Source organism: Schistocerca serialis, chromosome 7 (assembly GCF_023864345.2).
Source record: "Schistocerca serialis cubense isolate TAMUIC-IGC-003099 chromosome 7, iqSchSeri2.2, whole genome shotgun sequence".
In the NCBI taxonomy this organism is placed as follows: domain Eukaryota; kingdom Metazoa; phylum Arthropoda; class Insecta; order Orthoptera; family Acrididae; genus Schistocerca; species Schistocerca serialis.
In genome coordinates, this window is record NC_064644.1 from 482197429 (window position 1) to 482225087 (window position 27659).

Below are 27659 nucleotides of genomic sequence, written 5' to 3' on the forward strand. Positions count from 1 at the left end.
TCTCATTTCAGGGCATGACAGAGGTAGTCGAAACCCTGGTGGAGAATGTAATTCAGTTGCTCTAGTCCTGGGTGGTACTGAGTTACGAGGGGGATGCTCCTCTGTGACTTGAGTGGTGGGACCTTGCGAGATGTTGGGAGACTGGAAAGATAAAGCACAGGAGATTTGTTTTTGTGTAAGGTTGGGAGGATAATTATGATCTGTGAAGGCTTCAGTGAGGCCCTTGGTATATTTCGAGAGGGACCGCTCGTCACTGCAGATGTAATGATCACAAGTGCCTAGGCTGTTTGGAAGAGACTTCTTGTTATTGAACCCCAGGTGGCAGCTGTCAAATCGGAGGTACTGCTGGTGGCTAGTAGGTTTGATATGGACGGAGGTACTGATGTAGTCATCTTTGAGGTGGAGGTCAACATCTAGGAAGGTGGATTGTTGGGTTGAGTAGGACCAGGTGAAGCAAGTGGGGAAGAAGTTGTTGAGGGTCTGAAGGAATGTGGATAGCATGTCCTCACCATCGATCTAGATCGCAAAGACATCATCAATGAATCTGAACCACGTGAGGGGTTTAAGATTCTGGGTGTATTGGAAGGATTCCTCTAGATGGCCCATTAATAGCTTTGCATAGGATGGTGCCGTGCGGGTGCCCATAGCCGTAACTAACATTTCTTTGTGGCTAATGCCTTTAAAGGAGAAGTAATTATGGGTTAGGATACAGTTGATCATGTCGACTAGGAAGGAGGTTGTTGGTTTGGAACCTGTCGGGCGTTGGGGAAGGTAGTGTTCAATAGCGGTAGGGCGATGGGCATTAGAGACATGGCATCAATAGTGTAGAGCAAAGCACCATGTGGTAAAGGGACAGGAACTGTGGAGAGTCAATGGAGGAAATGGTTGGTATCTTTTATATAGGAGGGTGGGTTCCGGGTAATATGTTGAAGGTGTTGGTCTACAAGAGCAGACATTCTCTCAGTAACAGTCCACAACAGTGCATCCTGTGTGGTTCGGTTTATGGGCTTCAGGAACCATGTAGAAGGTAGGAGTGCAGGGAGTGATAGGGGTGAGCAGAGAGATGGACTCGGGTGAGAGGTTCTGGGGTAGGAGCATAAGATTTGAGGAGTGACTGGATTTATGGAATGGGATCACTGTGGCAAGGTTTGTTGGTGGATGTACCTGATAGCTGGCAGAGTCCTGTTGCCAGGTAATCCTTGCGGTTTGAAACAACAGTGGTGGAGCCTTTGTCTGCAGGTAGGATTATAAATTTGGGATCAGTTTTTAGATGTTGGACTTTGGTTCTGTCTGTAGATGTAGGGTTAGTTTGCTTGTTGATGGATTTGGCGAATGATGGTGAGGCAGAGTTCGAGGTTCAGAAATTCTGAAAGTTAAAAGGGGTGATTTGGGGGTATTGGGGGTGGATCAGGGATGGACAGACAAGTGAACTGAGTTAGGTGGGGTTCAACGTTGGTCTTTAGTTGAGTCTGGTTGATAGGGCTGGTGGTGAAAAAGTGTCTCTACTGCAGGGACTGGGTGAAGGAGAGAAGGTCTTTAACAAGTCCTGCATGATTGAATTTGGAATTGGGGCAAAAAGTGAGTCCTTTGGAAAGGACTGATATTTCTGTGGGTCTAAGGCTTCTGAAGGAAAGGTTCATGACAGTGTTTTGGGTCTATTTAGGTTCTGGATTCTGTGTGGTGGTGGGAGGGTGTTTTTAAGGGTGGAGTAAATCTAGTAGGTCTGCGAGACAGGGTTTGTCAGCTATGAAGGGATGTGGAGGAGGTTTGGAGGTTGTTGTAGAAGTGGTGGACAGTGGTGCTCCAAGGCGGGAGTAGTAAGTGGGCAGGGTGGAGAGCTTTTTTAGGGGGCATTGTGCACAGTGCTCTAGTTCCTGGATGGCAAGAGTTTCATTGTGTGTTATGGGTTCCAGGAATTTGGGATTGCATAGCAGGAGAATTTTGCAGATGGAGAGAAGGTACTGCAATGAGGTTTGGGCTTGGTTGATATGGTTTTGCATTACTGTGTTGGTGAGGGCTTCGGATTGGTGGAATCTGAACAGGTGTAGGTCATTGTGGAAGGAGAGGTGGCAGATGGAGATGGGTAATGTGATGGTAAGGCCATTTGGGGGGATTCCATGAGCCAAGCAACAACACAGTTACAGTATGTGGGTCTGGGTTCTGGCTAGGGATAAGGAAACTTTTCATTATTGACGCAGATGGAAGGAGCAAGGATCGATGTTGGTATAAAAAAAAATGCGAAAAATTTTGTAAATAACATAGAATTACAGCTGAAAAAATTTGCAAAGTACATCCAAATACATGGGAAAAACCACGAGAAGGATGAAACGGATGCAAAAGTGGGAAACAATATGAAATCTGAGGGAGCCAATTATAGCGAAAGGCAAAAACTCAATAAAATTGGCATGAAGTCACAGTGAGAGAGTGCCTAGCAGGTCTGAGGGTGGATAAGTATGAAGAAAGGGGATGGCATATGTGACTGGATGAGGTGGAATTAGTGGATGCGAACTGGGATAGAATGATGCAGAATGTGGGGTGGGGATGGTTCGTAGGATGAGATGCAAGATCGTGTGGCACCAGAAAGGTGGGGGGAAATAACACACGAAAATATGGGAGAGTGACACAGGGAGAGTGATAAATTAAAAGGTATAGGAGTAAAGATATCAGCAGGAGTAATGTGGGACATAAGGTGCTGCACTGACAATGAGCGTGGTCTTGTAGCTGTCTGTTGAGCACGGCCGAGACGGCTGATGCAGTGTGGCTCGTAAGTAGAATGTGCAGTACAGTTTGTAAGGCGACAAGAGAAACACAGGAAAGAAGAGAAAGAAGGTCAGACATGGAGCATAGTGATGCATTAGGAAATAGTAACAAAGGAGACAGCACTGGGTTAGGGTTGAAGAAAAGCTGTCAGGCAAAAATCAAAACAATGGAAAATTAGGATGGAATGTAACACTATTTTGATGAATACCAACAAAACTGGATATCCCTTCCATTACGATTGGACAAATCAAGATTACAACTACATTTTTGGCGATATACTCAGCAAGGTAAATGATGCATTGGAAGACCTGCAAAATGATGGAAGGACCAGGTGTAGCTGCAACAGGCTGAGGGAATGCCTAATGCATTACGGAAGAAGAAGAAGAAGATGTACCAATATTATGGAAATCAAAGCTGCCACTCGCTATATAGCAGAGATGCTGAATCACTGATAGGCACAACAAAGAGAATGTCACAAATAAAGCTTTTTGCCCCTAAGGCCTTCGTCAAAAATGGGTAAGGAGGCGGTTGGGGGGGGGAGGGGGGGGGATAGTAGGGTAGGGGTTGCGGACAGTGAAGTGCTGCAGGTTAGATGGTGAGCAGGGGAGAGGTGGGGAGGGGGACGGGTTAGCAGAAAAGGAAAGAAGTAGAAAGACTGGGTGTGATGGTGGAATGATGGCTGTGCCGTGCTGTAATGTGAACAGGGAGGACAATGATTGACAAAGATGAGGCCAGGAGGGTTACAGGAATGTAGGATATATTGCAGGGAAAGTTCCCACTTGCTCATTTCAGAAAAGCTGGTGTTGCTGGGAAGGATCCATATGGCACAGGCTGTGAAGCAGTCGTTGAAATGAAGGATGTCATGTTTGGCAGTGTGCTCAGCACCCAGGTGGTCCTCTTGTACTTGTTTCTTGGCCACAGTTCGTTGTTAGCCACTCACGCAGACAGACAGCTTGTTGGTTATCATACCCACTTACAATGCAGCACAGTGGCTGCAGCTTTGCTTGTAGATCACATGACTGGTTTCACAGGTAGCCCTGTCTTTGGTGGGATAGATGATGTTTGTGACTGGGCTGGAGTAGGTCTTGCATCTAGGGGTATGAGACATGAAGTAATGGGTTAGGGGCAGGAGTTGTGTAGGGACAAGTATATTGTGTGGGTTTGGTGGATAACGGAATGCCACTGTGGAAGGGGTGGGACAGATGATGAGCAGGCCATTTCTCATTTCAGGGCATGACGAGAGGTAGTCGAAACCGTGGCAGAGAATATAATTCAGTTGCTCCAGTCCTGGGTGGTACTGAGTTACGAGGGGAATGCTCCTCTGTGACTTGAGTGGTGGGACCTTGCGAGATGTTGGGAGACTGGAAAGATAAAGCACAGGAGATTTGTTTTTGTATAAGGTTGGGAGGATAATTATGATCTGTGAAGGCTTCAGTGAGGCCCTTGGTATATTTCGAGAGGGACCGCTCGTCACTGCAGATGTAATGATCACAAGTGCCTAGGCTGTTTGGAAGAGACTTCTTGTTATTGAACCCCAGGTGGCAGCTGTCAAATCGGAGGTACTGCTGGTGGCTAGTAGGTTTGATATGGACGGAGGTACTGATGTAGTCATCTTTGAGGTGGAGGTCAACATCTAGGAAGGTGCCTTGTTGGGCTGAGTGGGACCAGGTGAAGCAATGCGAGAGAAGTAGTTGAGGTTCTGGAGGAATGTGGATAGGGTGCCCTCACCCTCGATTTAGATTGCAAAGATGTCATAATTGAGACTGAACCAGGTGAGGGGTTTAAGATTCTGGGTGTACAGGAAGGATTCCCCTAGATGACCCATTAATAGATTGCCATAGGATGGTGACATGCAGGTGCCCATAGCCGTAACTTGGATTTGTTTGTAGCTAATGCCTTCACAGAAGTAGTAATTGTGGGTGAGGATATAGTTGGTCTTGTCGACTATGAAGGAGGTTGTTGGTTTGGAACCCGTGAGGCATTGGGAAAGCTAGTTTTCAATAGTGGTATGGCCATGGGCATTAGGGGTATTAGAGTAAAGGGCGGTGGCATTAATAGTGAAGAGCAGGGCACCATGTGGTAAAGGGACAGAAACTGTGGAGAGTCGGTGGACTAAATGGTTGGTGTCTTTCATGTAGGAGGGTAGGTTCCGGGTAATAGATGGAAGGTTGGTCTACGAGAGCAGAGAGTCGCTCAGTAATGGGCCACAATTGGGCATCCTGGGTGGTTCAGTTTATGGACTTCAATACAGATGTAGAAGGTAGGAGTGCAGGGAGTGGTAGGGGTGAGCAGAGAGATGGACTTGGGGGAGAGGTTCTGGGATGGCCCTAAGAATTTGAGGAGTTACTGGAGAACCTGGTGAATTTCTGGAATGGGGTCACTGTGGGAAGGTTTGTAGGTGGATGTACCTGACTACTTGCAGAGTCCTTCTGTCAGGTGATCTTTGTAGTTCAAAACAACAGTGGGGAGCCTTTGTCTGCAGGTAGGGTTATAAGGTCGGGATCAGTTTTTAGATGATGGACTGCAGTTCTTTCTGCGAATGTAAGGTTAGTTTGTATCTTGAGGGATTTGGGGAATGATAGTGAGGCTAAGTTTGAGGTTAAGAAATTCTGGAAAGTTAACAGGGTGTGATTTGTGGTTATTGGGGGGGGGGGGGGGGGGGGGAGAATCAGGGTTGGATGGACGAGTGAACTGAGTTAGGTGGTGTTCAACATTGGTCTTTGGTTGAGTCTGATTGATAGGGCTGCTGATGAATAAGTGTTTCCACTGTAGGGACCGGGAGAAGGAGAGAAGGTCTTTGACAAGTCCTGCATGATTGGATTTGGGAGTGGGGCAAAAAGTGAGTCCTTTGGAAAGGACTGACATTTCTGTGGTTCTAATACTTCTGGAGAAAAGGTTCATGACAGTGTTTTGGGTCTGTTTAGGTTCTGGATTCTGTGTGGTGGTGGGAGGGAGTTTTCGAGGATGGGGTAAATCTAGTAGGTCAGCTATGAAGGGACGTGGAGGAGGTTTGGAGGTTGCTGTAGAAGTGGTGGACAGTGGTACTCCAAAGCGGGAGTAGGAAGGGAGCTGGGTGGAGAGCTTTTTGAGGAGATGTTGCGCATGGTGCACTAATTCCAATAGTTTCAATGTATGTTATGGCTTCCAGGAATTTGGGATTGCATAGCAGGAGAATTTTGCAGAATGAGGGAAGCTACTGCAAGGAGGTTTGGGCTTGGTTGATATGGTTTTGCATTACTGTGTTGGTGAGGGCTACGAATTGGTGGAATCTGAGCAGGTTTAGGTCATTATGGGAGAGGTGGCAGACGGAGATGGCTATTGTGATGGTAAGGCCATTTGGGTAGGTAGATTCCATGAGCCAAGCAACAACATGGGAATATGTGGGACTGGGTTCTGGCTAGAGATAAGGAAACTTCTCAGTATCGATGCAGATGGAAGGAGCAAGGATTGATGGTGGTGGAAAAAATGCGAAAAATTCTGTAAGTAACATATAATTACATCCGAAAAAATTTGCAAAAGCACGCCCAAATATGTGGGGAAAATCATGAGTAGGATGAAACAGATGCAAAATGGGGAAACAAGATTAAATCCGAAGCAGTCCACAATAGCGAAAAGTGAAAACTCGCAAATAATGACGTGAAGTCACAATGAGAAAAAAATATAAATAATAAAATATGTGGCACCGGAAAAGTGTGGGAAATAGCATGCAAAAGTACGGGAAAGTGATGCAGGGAGAATGATTAATTAAAAGGTGTAGGATTAATGTTATCTGCAGGAGTAATGTGGGACATAAGATGCTGCACTGACAATAAGCGTGGTCTTGTAGCTGTCTGTTGTTTGCGGCGAAGACGTTTGTCACAGTGTGGCTTGTAAGTAGAGTGTTCAGTAACGCTTATAAGGCAACAAGAGAAGCACAGGAAAGAAGAGAAAGAAGGATGGACATTGAGCATAGTGGTGCGTTAGAAAATAGTAGCAAAGGAGACAGCACTGGTTTAGGATCGAAGAAAAGCCATCAGGCCAAAATCGAACAATGGTTAGCATTTGTACTATGATAATCGTCATTGCTACAACCACCTTATCATCACAGGTGCCACTTTCAACATAGACATCATCAAAGAGGTAAGTTCTATCGATCTGCCTTTAGGTCTATATGTTTGCGCTATGAGTGGGTCTGTGAACTTTCTGTTGTAGGTAGTTTTCAGAGAAGTCATTTAGTATTTTTTCTGAGGATATCCTGCTGTGCCCACCATTTGCAGAAGTGTAATTATCTGAGTCGATGGTTAGATGTTTAAAATTACTTTTAATGATGACAGTATGATTGAGGACAATATGTTTTAGGGGCTGAGGTTTTCACAAAAGTTTTTGATTTCACCTAGGTTGAGTTGAGTAGTCAATAGTAGAATCCAATGAGAAATTTATCTTCACACTTGATACTGAGTCTTGCCCAATCAATCTCGTATGCATCTTCAATTTTCATCTCAGTAGTATTGAGTCTCTTCTTTACTGTAAGAAGTACACTACCTCCATTCCCCCTAGCCTATCTTTTCAATATGCACTTACATTTACCTTAAAAATTTCACTGCTGTCATTTTCAGGATTTAGCTAGCATTCTGTACTATGTGGGCCCAACTGCTGTGTAGGAGCATTTCAAACTCTGAAACTTTGTTGCCAATGACAAATCATTGTTGATCACTATAATTTTAGTAGTCTCAAATGTGGGGGGCATTTCTTTGGATTTTGCTCTAATACTACTGCCATTACGTAGACTGAATGGGGAGTCGCCTAATCTAAAGAACTCTTGTTTGCACCATAAATGTATTGAATTACCTGGGTAACAGCCTCAGATGTGTTGCGCATTCTTGATCCTTTTTGTAGAACCTTTCCATTGTTAAACCTGTGGTGTAAGTCTAGGAAGTCACAACCTGGTTTCTCACATAACTTTCAAAATCTCATTCAAGGCTTCCAGTTGATACAGAACTGGGGGCCACAATCTGTTCTGGAGATAATGATGCAGATTGTGAGCTTTGATGAAATTTCATGAGCAACACTGGCCTTTTCAACTTTCTCTGCCTTATGCTGGAACAAATCAAATGTGACCTTGGAGCCCAGATGACAGACATTTTTTGTTGCAGTGTGTACGACAATCTGCAGTTGATAACAATCTGTTCTACTTCGACATATTGAATGACCTCTCCAGGTGCACAAGGTGAAAATCCAATCTCTTGCTGCCATATCTTTAAGGAGTACCTTTTTCACCATATGTTGTAGTTACCAACAATTAGAAGTTGCCAACAGTTTTGCACTTGTCTACCTGGCGCAGGACAGAGCTGGCTTACCAATAGGTAAAGTGCTTCTCACGAGTTCAGGTTAAATTTGAGTTTGAGTGTGAGACAAGGTCTTTTTGAATTGGGGGTGGGGGAAGTAATACTCCTCAGTTCCCTCTGGTCCTTGCTTCCCCTGTACACTGTCCCAAGACCTGATCTTGATGCATTACCCACAGTTAAGTGGTGATAGATTCTGTGCTTTCTTTATAGAAGACTGTATCCATGGGAGAGGGTAGTACTTAAGAAACTTTTGGTATCTCTGTTTAATGACTATTGGTCGTCCTCCCAGCACATTCATTTGCAGCAACATCTAGTTGGTTTACAGCAATAGGTACAATTTCCAAGCTTATGAACAGTACATAACTAATCCCATGCCTGAGTACAGCATTTGCCGTGATGCTGTATTGTAACTGATGGAGTGTTTTACAGACAGTAAACAAATAACTTCAAGATAAGATTGTTAGCCCCCTTTTTAATTTTTGAGCATGTTTTATTACAAGGAATACAAGTTCCCTTTAAGAACTGAAATTATTAACACCTAGCAATATAATTTTTGTCATAACAAAAGGAAAACCTGCGATTAATGTCACTGTTTCCCTGAAGCTTCTTGGAACTTTGACGTCTTTAAGTCACAGGTGTCACCTTCGTAAGAACTATATTTATGTCATGATCATACACTTTCAAACACAACTCTTTTTTTTGAACATACAACTTGAAGAGTTCAAATCACTTAAACGTAGGATAATTCTTCCTTGATGACAACTTTGAACACTACTTGGAAAAAGAATGGTAGCTCAGATAGCATAAAATTTACAGAATGTGCACAGTGCAAAGTTTTCAGCCAAATTTTGCACTGTACCATGATTGTTCACTGAAATACATCACTTAAACTTGGCTGAAATTTTAAATGTTTATCACCTTCCACTTAATAGGCTCCTATTCACAAAATATTAAGATATGTGAGCTAGAAATCTGGTATCTTTATTAAGCCATGCAACAAATCTGCACACAAAATGTGAACAAAATCTTAGATAGCCAAGTGGACAACATGTCTAAAACCAGACTACATAGTGAATCTCAAGCTTTTGTAAGCACACAAATCCATCATTGGAGCTCTTAACAATCAAATACGTCATCACTCCCCCCTCCCAATGTTATGTTCTGGTGTCTGTTTATATCAGTTCATGTTTACTTTGTATCATCAGCTCTGTTTTTCTTTGTTGCAGGTTCATATGGTCTACAAAATACTATCAGGCTACTTGCTCAAAATAGCACCAAAAGGCACTATAGACAATCCAAGTAGCTACATATTTGATGTTTTGCTTCCAGAGGTAATTTCTCTTGTATGGTAGCACATTAATATCCATCAAACAGAGCAATTATACACAGCTGGTGGCAGGCATATGCACAAGATATGCTTGTGTATAATTCTTTCATTCTCTGTCTTTCGTTAGACCCTCATTATTATACAGGATAACCGATTTATCTTGACCATCCTAAACAAGAAGCAAAATAAATAATGTTCCAAGCACGTTGTTTATCTACAAGGGGGAAGTTAAGCATTATAACTGCCTTCCTTGTGTCTTTGGTCATTACAAAGATATGAACAGCAGTACATACTTTTTAAGTAGTGCCTTATATTTTTTTATTAAGCAATCCACTTCCTCTCCTCAAGAGCTGTTTGAAAACAGTATAATGTACACTCCTGGAAATGGAAAACAGAACACATTGACACCGGTGTGTCAGACCCACCATACTTGCTCCGGACACTGCGAGAGGGCTGTACAAGCAATGATCACACGCACGGCACAGCGGACACACCAGGAACCGCGGTGTTGGCCGTCGAATGGCGCTAGCTGCGCAGCATTTGTGCACCGCCGCCGTCAGTGTCGGCCAGTTTGCCGTGGCATACGGAGCTCCATCGCAGTCTTTAACACTGGTAGCATGCCGCGACAGCGTGGACGTGAACCGTATGTGCAGTTGACGGACTTTGAGCGAGGGCGTATAGTGGGCATGCAGGAGGCCGGGTGGACGTACCGCCGAATTGCTCAACACGTGGGGCGTGAGGTCTCCACAGTACATCGATGTTGTCGCCAGTGGTCGGCGGAAGGGGCACGTGCCCGTCGACCTGGGACCGGACCGCAGCGACGCACGGGTGCACGCCAAGACCATAGGATCCAACGCAGTGCCGTAGGGGACCGCACCGCCACTTCCCAGCAAATTAGGGACACTGTTGCTCCTGGGGTATCGGCGAGGACCATTCGCAACCGTCTCCATGAAGCTGGGCTACGGTCCCGCACACCGTTAGGCCGTCTTCTGCTCACGCCCCAACATCGTGCAGCCCGCCTCCAGTGGTGTTGCGACAGGCGTGAATGGAGGGACGAATGGAGACGTGTCGTCTTCAGCGATGAGAGTCGCTTCTGCCTTGGTGCCAATGATGGTCGTATGCGTGTTTGGCGCCGTGCAGGTGAGCGCCACAATCAGGACTGCATACGACCGAGGCACACAGGGCCAACACCCGGCATCATGGTGTGGGGAGCGATCTCCAACACTGGCCGTACACCACTGGTGATCGTCGAGGGGACACTGAATAGTGCACGGTACATCCAAACCGTCATTGAACCCATCGTTCTACCATTCCTAGACCGGCAAGGGAACTTGCTGTTCCAACAGGACAATGCACGTCCGCATGTATCCCGTGCCACCCAACGTGCTCTAGAAGGTGTAAGTCAACTACCCTGGCCAGCAAGATCTCCGGATCTGTCCCCCATTGAGCATGTTTGGGACTGGATGAAGCGTCGTTTCACGCGGTCTGCACGTCCAGCACGAACGCTGGTCCAACTGAGGCGCCAGGTGGAAATGGCATGGCAAGCCGTTCCACAGGACTACATCCAGCATCTCTACGATCGTCTCCATGGGAGAATAGCAGCCTGCATTGCTGCGAAAGGTGGATATACACTGTACTAGTGCCGACATTGTGCATGCTCTGTTGCCTGTGTCTATGTGCCTGTGGTTCTGTCAGTGTGATCATGTGATGTATCTGACCCCAGGAATGTGTCAATAAAGTTTCCCCTTCCTGGGACAATGAATTCACGGTGTTCTTATTTCAATTTCCAGGAGTGTATATATGGAAATACAACGTTCAACTTTAAACAGAAACGGGGATCTACAGTAGCATTTAGTAGTACTATAAGCCATTGAGGGCACTTGTGTAGGGCATTCAAAGCTGCTCAAATTGTTGACAATGGGCAGTGATGTATCCATGTATGGATCTGCATGCTGGATGAAAGAACTCGTCACTGCTTCCAGTGTTGCCTCCTCAAGTGAATTACAAGCAAACACAGTACATTCTTGTATACTGCAATAAGCTATGCCTTTTATGCAGTCTGAAAGAAAAAAGTCCAGGGGAGTTATGTAGGGGACTGAGCAGGTTAATCTAGATCCTCCATGACCTACCTGAATAGCATTACACCTCCCTTCAGCCACAAAAAAACAAAAGTAATGATGATGCAGCTTTTAACTAAGGAATGCTTGTACTTTCTGCAGCATATTGTTTAAAAGTACTACTGTATCCATACTAAAATAAGAACACGTTGTTGCAATTACTGTTCTGCTAACTTACATTCTCTGTAGATGAATAGTATTTCTACCTTCTCTTCGATGGTGTACATTGTACTGACAACCTTCAACTGAAGACAGTTGACTGAATGACCAAGGTGCATTTTCCTTGTGTTTCCACATGCTTACTATCAACTCCAGCAAGTGGACGAGTTATGTTATCGTTTGTACTTGGGCTGGTGCTGGTACAGGAGAATCGGACTCAGTTTTGTGACATTTTTAATAATGTCATGTTTATGTGAACAGTACATTATGGTATGTTTTTGAACAAGACTTGAGGAAAGGAACTGGATTACCAAATAAAAAGTATAGGGTGTAGTTTTTTAGAAAAAAGATGCACAGCTGTTCATATTTTCGTTACAAACAAATTTACAAGCGCAGCAGTCGTGCTGGTTAATGTCCCCCTTGTGGCTAAACAACATTCACTTGATACATTTTGTTACACTTCTGGATGACAAGGTATTTGGAGTGGTCAAGATAAATGGAATGTGATGTATACCTTGACTTGCATTTCACTTTTGTAAATGTGTAGCAGTATGATAGAAAGAACAATTTTAACTTTTTACAATTACAAAAAGCCAGTGTGTGTTTATGGTAATCATCAAAACCATATTATTGATTTCTGCAAAAAACTTACAATATTTTGAAAAGGAGGTTTATGATCATTATTATTATTATTATTATTATTATTATTATTATTATTATTTTCAGTGATAAAGCATCACTAAGCCTTAAACATATGAGTACTAAGAAAACTCAGCATCATTAAGTGTACTGACAGCCACATCTAATAGATTTTTCTCTCTGTACCATCTGAATTTAATGTATGACACATCTAAATGAATACAAGCTATGAAAGCTTAATGTAGCTACAGTACCTTGCAGGGAAGTTGTAGATTGATTAGCCAAAGTTCCAAACTACCAATTTTAATTACTCATTGTGTGGTACTGTAAATGATCTCTGTGTTTTACAGCAGTTGATACTGAGGAGTCTGAACAGCCCCCTAAGCTGCCTCATTATTAACCCTTGTAATCACCTTGTTTTGTTGCCTGCACATTATTGTATGAGTAGAGTGAAGGACACATTTTCCCATGTAGGCTTTATATTTATTAAGACCTCTTCTTAGTTACACAACTAGTTTTGGCATAAAAAGCACTTTTGAGTGTTTTCCCAGAGCAAAGTGCTGTACACTTGCAAATAGCTTCGAACTCACCTGGTGCGCTATTGTTAGTTGTGAATTACAAATTATATCATTTGTGATAATTTGAAATTCAGTCTGTGCACCTAAGTGCAGGTTCACTGTTTGTGACATACATATATTTTACAAGAAAATTTTCTGTCTTTGACCTGTTGTGATTTTGTTCCTCCATATTTGCAATTGTGATTTGATTAGCTTTTTTTTATGCATCCAGACATCATATCACAATGATGTAGGATTTCACATCATAATACAATGAAAATAAGTAGCTCACGATGTACATATACACAGAATGTATAAGTATGTTTTTAATATAATGGAAGGAAACATTCCACGTGGGAAAAATTATGTCTGCTTGTGTCTGTATGTGTGGATGGATATGTGCGTGTGTGCGAGTGTATACCTGTCCTTTTTTCCCCCTAAGGTAAGTCTTTCCGCTCCCGGGATTGGAATGACTCCTTACCCTCTCCCTTAAAACCCACTTCCTTTCGTCTTCCTCTCTCCTTCCCTCTTTCCTGATGAGGCAACAGTTTGTTGCGAAAGCTTGAATTTTGTGTGTTTGTTTGTGTTTGTTTGTGTGTCTATCGACCTGCCAGCGCTTTTGTTCGGTAAGTCACCATCTTTGTTTTTATATATAAGTATGTTTTTATGAAGACAGTACAGGTGGTTGGCCATGGCCTCAATGAAGGAACCATCCCAGCATTTTCCTGGAATGATTTTGGAAAACCATAGAAATCTAAACCAGGATGTCCAGACTGAGCTAAGTCTAGACTCCCAAATATGAGATCAGTGTCTCAATAACTGCACCATCTATTAGAAATATCAACTATGTAGGAAAAGACAGATTGCTACTTACCGTAAAGAAGACATGTCAGGTTGCTGACAGGCACAATTAAAAGATACTCACATATAGCTTTCTGTCACAGCCTTCATCAGTAAAACACACACACACACACACACACACACACACGCACACACACAGTTCACACACACACACGAGCAAGCACACATGACCGCCAACTCCAGCATCTCGGGCCAGAATGCAACATCACTTGGAATGCAAGCAGCAATCTGGAAGGGGTGGGGAAGGGATAGTAGTGTACAGGTGGGGAGAGAAAAGAATGCTGTCTGCTGGAGTGTGCAGGGACTAGACTGCCAACAGGCATAGCCTCATGAGGTAGTGAGGCAGGGTGGTGGGGGAAAAAAAAAGGGAGCAAACAAGGAGAGGAGCGGAGAAAGATGGGCAGATGTGTTGTGAGAGGCTGCAAATAAACAGAATGGCAGTCTAGTCCTTGCACACTCCACCAGGCAGCATTTGTCTCCCTCCCCACATGTACACTACTATCCCATCCCCTTCCCCTTCCCGACACCCTCCAGACTGCTGCTTACAACCCACGTGATGTTGCATTCTGATCAGAGATGCTGGAGTTGGCGGTTTTGTGTGCTTCCTTTTGCACGCACGCGCCGCCTGTGTGTGTGTGTGTGTGTGTGTGTGTGTGTGTGTGTGTGTTTTACTGATGAAGACTGTGGCCGAAAGCCTTTTAATTGTGCCTGTCTGCAACTTGACGTGTCATCTTTATGGGTAAGTAGCAATCTCTCTTTTCCTGCATTATTAACTGCACTGCCTCATTTGCATGGTCCCTGTTGCGCAATTTTCTATGATTTACACATTCCTTGCACCACACAATTTATAATACAAAAAACAGTTTTCGCACTGCATCACTGGTGACTCAAGGACAATGGACATGCTCCTTACACTCCCTTCGACTGACTCGAGACCCTTAAAAATGCTATTATACCTTGTACAATCCCTCCCCCTCTCCCACCCATGACCTCCTGCCAGTCTGTATGAGAATCAGAAGTCAGCATACCTACATGACAAGTGAGGCATTGAGCTCAGGAGAATTATGAAACTATGCTAGCATTCACTGTAGATCATGGCACATTGTGATCATGTATTGTAATGTGACAGGGTGTTGCAGTTACCTTTTTCACTATTAACCACCATTCTGAATCCTGTAAGTAATCTTTAGTTGTGTGGGATGCATTACTGGTGAAGTATGAAGTATGTTTTAGTTGCCTTTGTAAGCAAATGTATTTTATTGCTTGGGCAGTTTATTTTGAAGTTTTATCCGCTGACAGAAAATGCTGTTTTGAGATTTTTGTTTGGTTTTCTTGCCAAACGTAAGCCCCAACTGGTTCTTGTTCCATGATTATGTATAGGACATAGTCCATATCAATTCAGGCAGGCTAGGAAAAAAATCTTACGTTCATAGTCTCAGATGTTATTGAATGTAGCATATGTTAAAATGAAGGACTAAGTAAGGAACACGTATTTTTTTGTTTTCTCCAAAAAAATTTCTGCTCCGAGATACAGTCCTCCAAAGATGACACTGCACATTACCATTTTGAAGACACGAATTACGGAAAAAATTTTAAAATGCTGTATCTCTGGAACAGTTCTAAATATTTTTTTTTTAATTTGAAAGATAATTGCTTTATGATTACAAAGAAATCCTCCATTTGATCTTATCTGTCAAAGTTCTTTTACTGCGGTGTTCTGAACATTTTTTATAATTTGTGGAAAAAAGTTTTTTTTTCCAAAAATGGCAATCCATAAAATTTTGATTTTTTTCTGTTGATTGGTACCTTATAGTTCTACATTTCCTGGAAAGGAGAGCTTCCACTTTCAGGTTGAACAGATTTTATAAACAATAGAAAGTTTTGCCATACATAAAACCTGTTTTATCACCACATTATCACATAACAGGCTCATAAAAATCAAAACCTAGTCTTATTTAACATAATTTTAGTTTTGGAAGATGAGTAAGAGATTCATTTTTCAAGCATTGTAAATGGTTCAAAAATGTATGTGAAAGGTCCAAAGAATTAAAGGTTTATTGATACAACTTCTGTGCATTCTGTTTTGTTCTGAAATTAGCTAGGCAATGAACTAAAAATGTGTTACACTGCTTCAGTATCTTCCTTTGATATAGAGTGATGCCTTCCTGTTGAACCAATAGGAACAGGAAGTGAGTGCTGATGGTGTTGTTGCTGTCCTTCAGCTGGAAACCTATATCCAGCAGCTGGTCCATGTGGTAGCATAAAGTTCACTACAATTTCATTTAACTCATAGCTGGTGTCTATAATCTCTGCAATCCACCAGTCACATTCATACATACATGCCACGAACATTCCCCCTTCTCAGGTTGTGCATCTGAATATTATCCTGCTGTTTCTAAGGTGTTGGCCGAACGAACGAAATTTCTTCTTTCTTGCTCTTTAAAGTGTGTGTAATATATGTTTGCCCATCACCTTGCATCCAAAAATGTGTCTTCTGAATTCTTTTCACAGAAGAAATTTGTTTAGACCATTCTTCCTTTTTCTGCTCATGGAATTCTTCGATTTCCTCTTTGGACAAAAATGAGGGCTGTGAATGTGTAAGACTTTATGACTCTCATAAAATCCTCAGCATTCTGAATTGCTGTTGTATTTGGTCTGGAAAGATTATGTTTTGTAGCATGGTGTTTCAGCAGGCCTCCTACACCATCACAAGGCCTGTTCCCATAACCAGTAGCACTGTATACCCAGTCAGTTGGCACTAGCGACTTACTCAACTCAAACAGATGGTAATGTTTTTTAAAATGACTAGGAGCAGCATCAGAAATAATGATGATCTTCTCTGCCCTGTCTGCAGTTGAAGAATTTTGTGCATTGCTAGCAAAGCATGTGCTGAGTCATGTTCTGTCATCACTTATAACTGCAACACTTGTGATCTTGTTTTGTAAATATGTCACTCCTGTAAAAATTGAAACCTGGTCATTACTACAATGATATACTTGTACTTCTTGTGGGAGAGTTACAGACCAGTTCTCAGCAAAATCACAGTGAAGCACTAAAAATAGTTCTTCAGCCTGTACACACCCTTTCACTTCTGCAATGTTGTTGCAATTTCTTCAGATGCTGGTGTGTTACTGCTTTCACTGACCATTTACCAAGTTCAATGAAACTGTCAGAGGCAACAGTTTTGTTAATTAGATTATTTTCCTCTCATGTCGCATATGTAATTTCTGCAGTGTTATCTGCTACGTCTTCCAAGCCAAGTGTCTGTAAAGACAGTCCTTGCTTTCCAGGGGAGTCACCACGTTCTTGAAACAAACAAATCTCTCGCTTTATGTCACAGACTACTAATGGCTTCAAATGCCCAACCAAGGTCTCACATGTCACGTGCTCCAGTAAGTCCTTCAAAGTTGCCACAAAAAGTTCAAAATTCACGCAGTACACACATAAACAACCACCTCTAGGTGGGTGTGGAACTACCCACTTAGATCGTAGTGCATAAAGTTTTTATCTTCCAATTTGTGAAGTTGTATAGTTGCTCTTATAAATTGAAAAACTTCTTTAATACTGTAAGTCATGTACCTCATCACTTTCACAATTTTTCGACCTTTAACTGTTACAGTTATAGTGTCTTTTTTGTTGGCATTCTGGCAATAACAGTCCCATTTATCTTCCAGATAAAATGACTGCACTATTTGAACTTGAGCTACTTCTACGGGATAACCATAATAGGGATCTGGTCTTCCAAAGACTCCATTTACAGACCAAGCGTTTCTTGAATTGTTTACCATGTACTTTTGATACTGATGGAATATGATTCAAAATTGTTTTCTTTCAAAATGTCTCTGGACTAATAATTACAACTTGTACCTTTTCACTGTAGGATGCACAGTATTCAACAGCTTCATTTATACGGTATCTGTGAAAATAGTCCTGGCAAGAGGTGCAGAGTGCTTTGGTTCATTTTCTTCTGAAGATGGAATTTCTTCTTTGAAGAGTGTGGTCAGTTTTACAATAGTGTATTCATCCATAGCTTTAGTAATTTCTCTGCACTTTCTTGATGCATAGAGCTTATGACTCAACTTCACTGACCATGGTTACTTAACAGGACTAACACCTACTTCTGTAGTTCGCTGGTTCAGGGTATTTAATTCTTTCTTTATTGATGCAAAATCTGCACCATAGGAGGCTTCACCGTGATCAGATACTATCATTGGTGTTATTCTGTCAAAACATTTAGAACACAGAAAGTTGTCACTGGAAACAGTATTCACTTTGAAACAGAATCTTCAGATGAGAACCTTATTCCCAACCTGAACAAAGTCTGTTTTTTGTTTGCCATATATATCACTCTTATATAGATGTGCAAATAGTCAGCACACTTCACTCTCCTGTGGCCCCAGTCAGAAGACAGTCCTTTTCACAAAACACACTGCAACTGTGTCAACTGGCAAATCCTTCACAAAAACACAGAACTCACTGGATGGTCTCAGATTTCTTAGAAGCCTCTTCAGTAAACAAATTAGCACTGAACAACTACAATACCAAAACCTGTAATGAACAACTGTGACAAAGAACCTGACAAGAAACAACAACAAAGTGTAAGAAATATCTGCAACAATAAAAGTGAACAGAAATAATTGCAACAAAGAAAGTGAGAAGAAATAACTGCAACAAAGACAATAGAAATAAATATTGTAAAGAAATTAGTAAGAATTAAAAAAAAAATGATTTTAAAAAATAAAACCAGTCCAACTTAAAAGTGGAAGCTCTCCCTTACAGAAAATATAGTACTATGTGGTACTAATCAACAGAAGAAAAATGTAACTTTTCTGGATTGTCATTTTTGAAAAAAAAAAAAAAAAAAAAAATTCTGTAAATTGTAAAAAAATTTTGAAAGGTGCCAGTAAAAGAACTTGACAAATTTGTCTGAACGGAGGATACCATTGTAATCGTAAAGCAGTTATCTTTAAAATAAAAAAAAACTCTAACAAAATACCTAGAACTGTTACAGAGATACAGACTTTTAAAAAATTCTCCGAAATTTGTATCTTCTATATGGTGTTTGCAATGTCATCTTTGGAGGTCTGTATCACTGTGCAGGAATTTTTTTGGAGAAAACAAAAAAAATATGTGTTTCTTACTTACACCTGAATTTTGACATATGCTAAATTCAATAAAAATTCGACAGTCCCCATGTATTGAGTCCCAGAAAAGAGTTCCATAGCCAAGAAATTAGTGTACATGAGAATAGTATGTCAATACAAGATATTGGGCTTTGTAAAGTGATGATACAACCCTAAGAGTCTTTTTGCCAGTATCTTTGTGTGTTCATTCCATGTCAGTTGAAATCAATAATCATCCCTAAAAACTTTGTGTTTGTTACACATCTATGCTTAATGCAAAAAGTTTTTTTTCTGTTCTTTTGCTGATACTATTTGTTTCCATTATGTTCATTGTTAATTTATTACATACTGCCCAGTTTTAAACATCACTGAATGTTTCATTTGCTTTCTCTAACAGGAGCTCTGATGTTTATCAGTGAAATGTTACTGCTGTATTCACTGCTTGAGAGTACTTAACCATGGTACCAATTCTGTGAATGTGATCTGTCAGTCATGTCTTCGTGATTATCTTTACCTTTAAATCTTCTTTTTCTGCACTTGTGTCACTCCTTGAAGTCATGGTCCTGCTATGCACTACCACTCATAGCTGTACCGAACTTCTTATCTATCTAAAGGAAACTGCTGTGATAATGGAAAATTATGTTTGCTAACTGTAGCTACAAAATCATGTAACTACTTCCTTTCAAAATCCTCCTGTATTTAACAGTCTCCATAACACTTTCAACGTATCAGTTAAACATTCACATTCTACATCTTAATTACCAAACTTGTCGACAGACAGATCATTAGTGTACCTAGGTCAAGAAGTAAGTAAATAAGTAAGTAAGTAATTAAGCATTTTTAAATTATCAACAGCCATTGTCACCCTACACTCCTCTTCTTTGTCCACGGAATCCCCAAGTTGCGATATCAAAGTGTAAACGGCTCCTTCCCACCGATAGAACACTCACCCTCCATCTTGGCTTTGGCTGTACTGTGCGTAGATAAGCATTTCATGTCTGCACATAAATAAAAAATGCAGGCACAGTATGTTGTCTTTTCTCTACCAGTACTATCTTACAATACTGGCCATTAAAATTGCTACACCAAGAAGAAATGCAGATGATAAACGGGTATTCATTGGACAAATATATTATACTAGAACTGACATGTGATTACATTTTCACGCAGTTTGGGTGCATAGATCCTGAGAAATCAGTACCCAGAACAACCACCTCTGGCCGTAATAACGGCCTTGATATCCTGCTGAAATGAAGGGTTTCGCAGGGATCGAATGAAGGGTAGAGCCATGGGTCGTAACACATCTGAAATGTAACATCCACTGTTCAAAGTGCCGCCAATGCGAACAAGAGGTGATTGATACGTGTGACCAATGGCACCCCATACCATCACACCGGGTGATACGCCAGTATGGCAATGATGAATACACGCTTCCAATGTCCGTTCACCGCGATGTCACCAAACACGGATGTGACCATCATGATACTGTAAACAGAACCTGGATTCATCCGAAAAAATGACGTTTTGCCATTCGTGCACTGAGGTTGGTTGTTGAGTACACCATCGCAGGCACTCCTATCTGTGATGCAGCGTCAAGGGCAACCGCAGCCATGGTCTACGAGCTCATAGTCCATGCTGCTGCAAATGTTATCGAACTGTTTGTGCAGATGCTTGTTGTCTTGCAAACGTCCCCATCTGTTGACTCAGGGATCGAGACATGGCTGCACGATCCGTTACAGCGGATTAGATGCCTGTCATCTCGACTGCTAGTGATACGAGGCCCTTTGGATCCAGCACGGCGTTCCGTATTACCCTCCTGAACCCACAGATTCCATATTCTGCTAACAGTCACTGGATCTCGACCAACGCGAGTAACAATGTCTCGTTACGATAAACCGCAATCGAAATAGGCTACAATCTGACCTTTATCAAAGTCGGAAATGGGATGGTACGCATTTCTCCTCCTTACATGAGTCATCACAACAACGTATCACCAGGCAACGCCGGTCAACTGCTGTTTGTGTATGAGAAATCGGTTGGAAATGTTCCTCATGTCAGCATATTGTAGGTGCCACCACTGGCGCCAACCTTGTGTGAATGCTCTGAAAAGCTAATCATTTGCATATCACAGCAACTTCTCCCTGTCGGTTAAATTTTGAGTCTGTAGCACGTCATCTTCGTGGTGTAGCAATTTTAATGGCCAGTTCCAGAGGCAACGGAATAAGCATGCGAAGTTCAGAAGAACGCGAAATCCCGAAGATTGGCTAAAATTTACAGACACACGAAATTTGGCACGGACTTCAATGCAAGATGCCTTTAATAGGTTCCACAACGAAACATTGTCTCGAAATTTGGTAGAAAATCCGAAGAAATTCTGGTCGTATGTAAAGTACACAAGCAGCAAGACGCAGCCAATACCTTCGCTGCGCAGTGCCGATGGTACTGTTACCGACGACTGCCACTAAAGCGGAGTTATTGAACACAGTTTTCCGAAATTCCTTTGCCAGGGAAGACGAATGGAATATTCCAGAATTTGAAACACAAACAGCTGCTAGCATGAGTTTCTTAGAACTAGATACCTTAGGGGTTGCAAAGCAACTCAAATCGCTTGATACGGGCAAGTCTTCAGGTCCAGATTGTATACCGATTAGGTTCCTCTCAGATTACGCTGATACAATAGCTCCCTACTTAGCAATCATATACAACCGCTCGCTCACCGATAGATCTGTACCTACAGATTGGAAAATTGCGCAATTCGCACCAGTGTTTAAGAAGGGTAGTATGAGTAATCCATCGAACTACAGACCTATATCATTGACATTGGTTTGCAGTAGGGTTTTGGAGCATATACTGTATTCAAACATTATGAACCACCTCGAAGGGAACGATCTACTGATACGTAATCAGCATGGTTTCAGAAAACATCATTCTTGTGCAATGCAGCTAGCTCTTTATTCGCACGAAGTAATGGCTGCTATCGACAGGGGATCTCAAGTTGATTCCGTATTTCTAGATTTCCGGAAAGCTTTTGACACCGTTCCTCACAAGCGACTTCTAATCAAGCTGCGGGCGTATGGGGTATCGTCTCAGTTGTGCGACTGGATTTGTGATTTCCTGTCAGGAAGGTCGCAGTTCGTAGTAATAGACAGCAAATCATCGAGTAAAACTGAAGTGATATCAGGTGTTCCCCAGGGAATGTCCTGGGACCTCTGCTGTTCTTGATCTATATAAATGACCTGGGTGACAATCTGAGCAGTTCTCTTAGGTTGTTCACAGATGATGCTGTAATTTACCATCTAGTAAGGTCATCCGAAGGCCAGTATCAGTTGCAAAGCGATTTAGAAAAGATTGCTGTATGGTGTGGCAGGTGGCAGTTGACGCTAAATAACGAAAAGTGTGAGGTGATCCACACGAGTTCCAAAAGAAATCCGTTGGAATTCGATTACTCGATAAATAGTACAGTTCTCAAGGCTGTCAATTCAACTAAGTACCTGGGTGTTAAAATTACGAACAACTTCAGTTGGAAAGACCACATAGATAATATTGTGGGGAAGGCAAGCCAAAGGTTGCGTTTCTTTGGCAGGACACTTAGAAGATGCAACAAGTCCACTAGGAGACAGTTTACACTACACTCGTTCATCCTCTGTTAGAATATTGCTGCGCGGTGTGGGATCCTTACCAGATGGGATTGATGGAGGACATCGAAGGGTGCAAAAAAGGGCAGCTCGTTTTGTATTATCACGTAATAGGGGAGAGAGTGTGGCAGATATGATACACGAGTTGGGATGGAAGACATTAAAGCAAAGACGTTTTTCGTCACAGCGAGATCTATTTACGAAATTTCAGTCACCAACTTTCTCTTCTGAATGTGAAAATATTTTGCTGAGCCCAGCCTACATAGGTAGGAATGATCATTAAAATAAAATTAGAGAAACCAGAGCTCGAACAGAAGGGTAGGTGTTCGTTTTTCCCGTGCGCTGTTCGGGAGTGGAATGGTAGGGAGATAGTATGATTGTGGTTCGATGAACCCTCTGCCAATCACTTAAATGTGAATTGCAGAGTAATCATGTAGATGTAGATTTAGTGTAAATTTAGGTTTCTACACAACCAACTCTCATGGTCTCAGTAGAAAGGAAGTGGTACATGTTGCTACCTTTTAATAGCTACATGTACCATCACATCGGTGACTGTGATGTTGTTGTCATCAGCAAATATAACTTTTTCTGAATGTCTTGCACTGCCTGGAAAGCATTGATATGTACACTGCCTTACAAAAAGTGAAACACCCAGAAGGGGAGGAGAAAATGAAATGAAACTTCACATTCGGGAGGGTATAGTGATATTACTTCAGTGATTATAAAATTGTGTCAAATTTACAAATAAATTGGCAGTAAGAGCCCATTTGTGAACATGAAGTTGCAGCATCTTTGAACTGGAAGCACTGAAAGCTGCAAAAGGTGTCATAAAGCCATTGTATCCTTTCCTTAAGCAAGTTGCTCCGCAAATGTTGTAACTGGTCCTTCATATCCTGGGTACTGGCACTGTGATGGAATTGATGTTCAATTGGTGACAGATGTTGGGGCGTTGCTACCACAGGAGTACCTCAACATAATGCAGACAGTTCATAGAGACACTTTCCATGTGTAGATGGGTACATCCTGTTGAAAAATGGCACTACGGTACTGTGGCATGAGAGGTAACGCATGAGATGTGGGATGTGAAGGGTTTCGATGTGCCTGGTGCACAATACAATGCCCTTCCTTGTGGTGGTCAGACGTGGTTGATCCAGTACACTACTCTCGGGGGTACTAATGTTTAGGTGTTTATTGTCTGACAATTGGTTTTTATAATTAAGTTGCTGTTGCTTTCATTAATCTCTTCCTAGGCTGGTTTTGGCATCACCACCTTCCCTCCTCCTTTCCTTATTCCATTCTTCTGCCCTGCCATCTTTTCTATACTAGACCTACCCTATTTCTGTCCCTGCTCATAACAATAGCAGTCTTTTTTATCTGTTTTGTGGATTTGGGATAGTAGATTGTTACCAAGAAATTAAGACACTGAACTCGTATTTGGATGGAGTGGAGTTTAAACGCCAATTCCAAACATAAACATTTAGGTTTTTCCATTGCTTCTCTAATTACTTGAGGTTAATAGTTCTTCAAACATGATCAATATTGATTTACTCCCCCTCTTTGTCCAACTTGACCTTATATGCTTTGTCTGATGGTCTTATTGTCAACAGGATATTGGAATACAACAATCCATCTGTGCATTTGGAACATTATTTGCTTTTTGAGCCAATGGTAGAGTGCAACTTGTTACCCATTTAGATTAGATTAGATTTAGATTAGATTAATTATTCATTCCATAGACCGACAAAAGAGGGGATCCTCCTGGGTGTGGAACATATCAGATAAACACATTACAAAAATGTAATTAGAAAAACTTTAGTTTCATTAATTTTAATGATCCTCAGTCAGTAAACAGAAAAATTACGTACATGAATTAAAATTAAACTTCTAATATTTACAGCTTTAATACTTACATCTGCTTTCATTAACTCCATCTTTCACACAGTAAATAGTTACTTGGCTGTTACTACCAAGTATTGTCAAAAATTAAAGTAAATTATTCATTTCAATGATCCTCAGTTAAGAACAGTCAAATTATGTGCAAGATTTAAAATTAAACTTACACTATTTGCAGACTTAAGACTTACATCTGCTTTCCATACATCCATCATCCACACAGTTACTTGGCTGTTACAACCAAGTATTGTCAGAAATTAAAGTATAATAAATTTTCATTAAAATGGTCTCCTGCACATGTTGAGAAATTCATGGATGGAATAGAAGGAGTTGGCCACCAAAAATTCTTTTAAAGTATGTTTAAATTGTGCCTTCTCTGAAAGTATTCTCTTAGTGCTTGCTAGTAACTTCTTGAAAATATGCATTGCTAAATACTGGGCTCCTTTCTGGGCAAGAGTAAGTGATTTTAAATCTTTATGTGTATTGTTCTTATTCCTTGTATTGATACTGTTTAGTAAGCAGTTAGTTGGAAAAAAGAGATGTATTATTTACAACAAACTTCATTAAGCAGTAAATATACTGAGAAGCTATGCATCGTATGCCCAATTCTTTGAATAGGTTTCAACATGATGTTCTTGGATTTACACTACACATTACTCTTATTATAAGCTTCTGTACTCTAAAAATTTTTTCGCAGTTTGTGGAGTTACCCCAAAATTTCTCGGTTTGTGGAGCTACGCCAAAATATGATACCATACGACATAATGGAGTGAAAATAAGCAAAATATGCCAGTTTTTTTATATTTATATCTCTTATGTCTGACATCATTCGCATTGCAAACACAGACTTGTTTAGGTGCTTTAGCAGTTTGTTAGTATGTTGCTCCCAACTGAATTTAGTATCAAGTTGTAATCCCAAGAGTTTTACACTCTCAACTTCTCCTGTTTCCATGTCGTCATATTTTATACACACACTAGAATGAAATCTCTTGTAAGTTCTGAACTGCATATTCCTCAGTACATAAATATAAACAATTCAGTAAGAGAGGCTTAACAGGATATATGATGTACAAATATACTGTTAGTTCCTGAGTTTTCTAACTAAAATTGTCATTAAAGATGTGGTCTTTTATGCCTTTCATTCAAATGTTAATGCACATCAAAGTCTGCAATGTGTCAATTGGAAAACAGATTGATCAGTTTCTTAAAAAAAAAGTTTGTGATGATTGTTGAATTACTTTTTAAGAATTGCCTATTGCCTAGCACAATCATATATATTTTCAACAAGAAATTACCAGTTTTGGTCATCAACAGCCTTCTTCAGATCATAAGAGAAAGCAGTAGTTCATTCACAAACATATTAATTGACAGTCTATTTTTGTGTGTGAGCTACTGCTTCAGATTTTAAGGTGATCAATGACAACTGAAATATATAATTTCTTGTGAAAAGGATATGTAATTATGCCAAACAATAAGCTATTTTTAAAAAGTGTTCAGTTTCTGTATGATATTATATGCAACATTACCTAAATGTTTATTAGAATACAAACTCTAAATACGGGAATGGCATTATGCAGAATTGCATCATATGTATGTAAGTTATTTGAATAGTTAACAAGTGATTAGATGCAAATTACTCTTTCTTGGCAGGTAGTGTTAACAAAGGACTCAAAGTTTCCAACTGAGTAGTTGTTTTGATATTTTGTAAGTTTCTGTGAAAAATTGTTAACTAGAAAATGTAGGAACATTGATGCACATTGATAGATTCTTAAGAAAATGTGTGTTGTGCCTTGGATATTGCACCATTACCAATCATAAAAAGATATGTATTATATTTGAGGTTATCATTTAGTTCTAATTTTATATTTGAGACACTCGATGGCTGCTTATTTTTCAGGCCATCATTTTTGCTTTGGAAAACATACATGGAATTAGGAAACAAGAAGCTGAAAAGGTTTTTACAGAAATGACTTTGTGTAAATGGAGTATGCAAAAGTGTTCCAAGAAGTCTAACACAATATGAGAAGAAAGGAAAAAAATGTAAATAGCATCATCAGTCATAAAAATTTGCTACACATGCAAAATGTGTACCAAGCTCATTGCTGTTGTTTTAAGTTCACCTCTCTCTTTCTACTTTGTAACATATGTATTTTTTTTTTTTTTACAAACATAGTAATTAATTACATCTGTACGCTCTAAACTGGTACTGGTTTTGTGATGAATGTGTGTTTGAAAAGTTAATCCATTGTATTTTTATGCAACTTTTTATTGTTGAATTGTTTTTCCTTTTTGTATTGAGCAAAAAAGATCTTTTTTCTTCATCTTCCATGTAATGTGATTGTGCTACAAAAGACTGATTACATGTTACTGTATAGTTTTTAACTTTGTAAAAAACTGTCATATGCTGAATTGTTTTGTTTTACTTACTGTAATGTAAACTATGATTGAGTAAATATAGATTCTGTGGTTTTTATCCTAGATTTCTTTTTAAAATTTGTATGATAGTTTAAAATTAAATTTCTTTCAGAATTAATGATTTATTTGAGAATGCAGGCAGGAAATTCACTGACAGAATCAGAGAAACTGAGTAGCCAAAAAATGAGGAAGAAAGAAAACCATAATCATTTTTTTCTTTTCATGTGTATGTTATAGTAGTAATAATAATAATAATAATAATAATGTTGTTGTTGTTGTGGTCTTCAGTCCAGAGACTGGTTTGATGCAAGTCTTCATGCTAGTCTATCCTGTGCAAGCTTCTTCATCTCCCAGTACCTACTGCAACCTATATCCTTCTGAATCTGCTTAGTGTATTCATCTCTAGGTTTCCCTCTACGATTTTTACCCTCCATGCTGCCCTCCAATACTAAATCGGTAATCCCTTGATGCCTCAGAACTTGTCCTGCCGCCCGATCCCCTTCTTCTAGTGAAGTTGTGCCACAAATTTCTCTTCCTGACACTTAAATCTATACTCAACTTAACAAATTTCTCTCCTTCAGAAACGCTTTCCTTGCCATTGACAGTCTACATTTTATATCCTCTCCACTTTTGCTCCCCAAATAGCAAACCTCATCTACTGTTTTAAGTGTCTCATTTCCTAATCTAATTCCCTCAGCATCACCCCATTTAATTTGACTACATTCCATTACCCTAGTTTTGCTTTTGTTGGTCTTAATCTTATATCCTCCTTTCAAGACACTGTCCATTCGGTTCAACTGCTCTTACAGGTCCGTTGCTGTCTCTAACAGAATTACAATGTCATCGGCA

General features: G+C 40.7%; 1 protein-coding gene across 1 annotated transcript in view; it reads left to right on the top strand.

Annotated features, from left to right (window-relative positions):
* Window positions 1-26783, top strand: part of LOC126412658 (uncharacterized) — a 128322-nt gene extending 101539 nt beyond the window's left edge. Inside the window, exons 7-8 of the mRNA XM_050082361.1 lie at window positions 9311-9415; window positions 26293-26783. Coding sequence (XP_049938318.1) covers window positions 9311-9415; window positions 26293-26418 — 231 coding nt within the window. The 3' untranslated portion in view covers window positions 26419-26783. The remainder of the gene's footprint in view (window positions 1-9310; window positions 9416-26292) is intronic.
* Window positions 26784-27659: the final 876 nt, after the last annotated feature.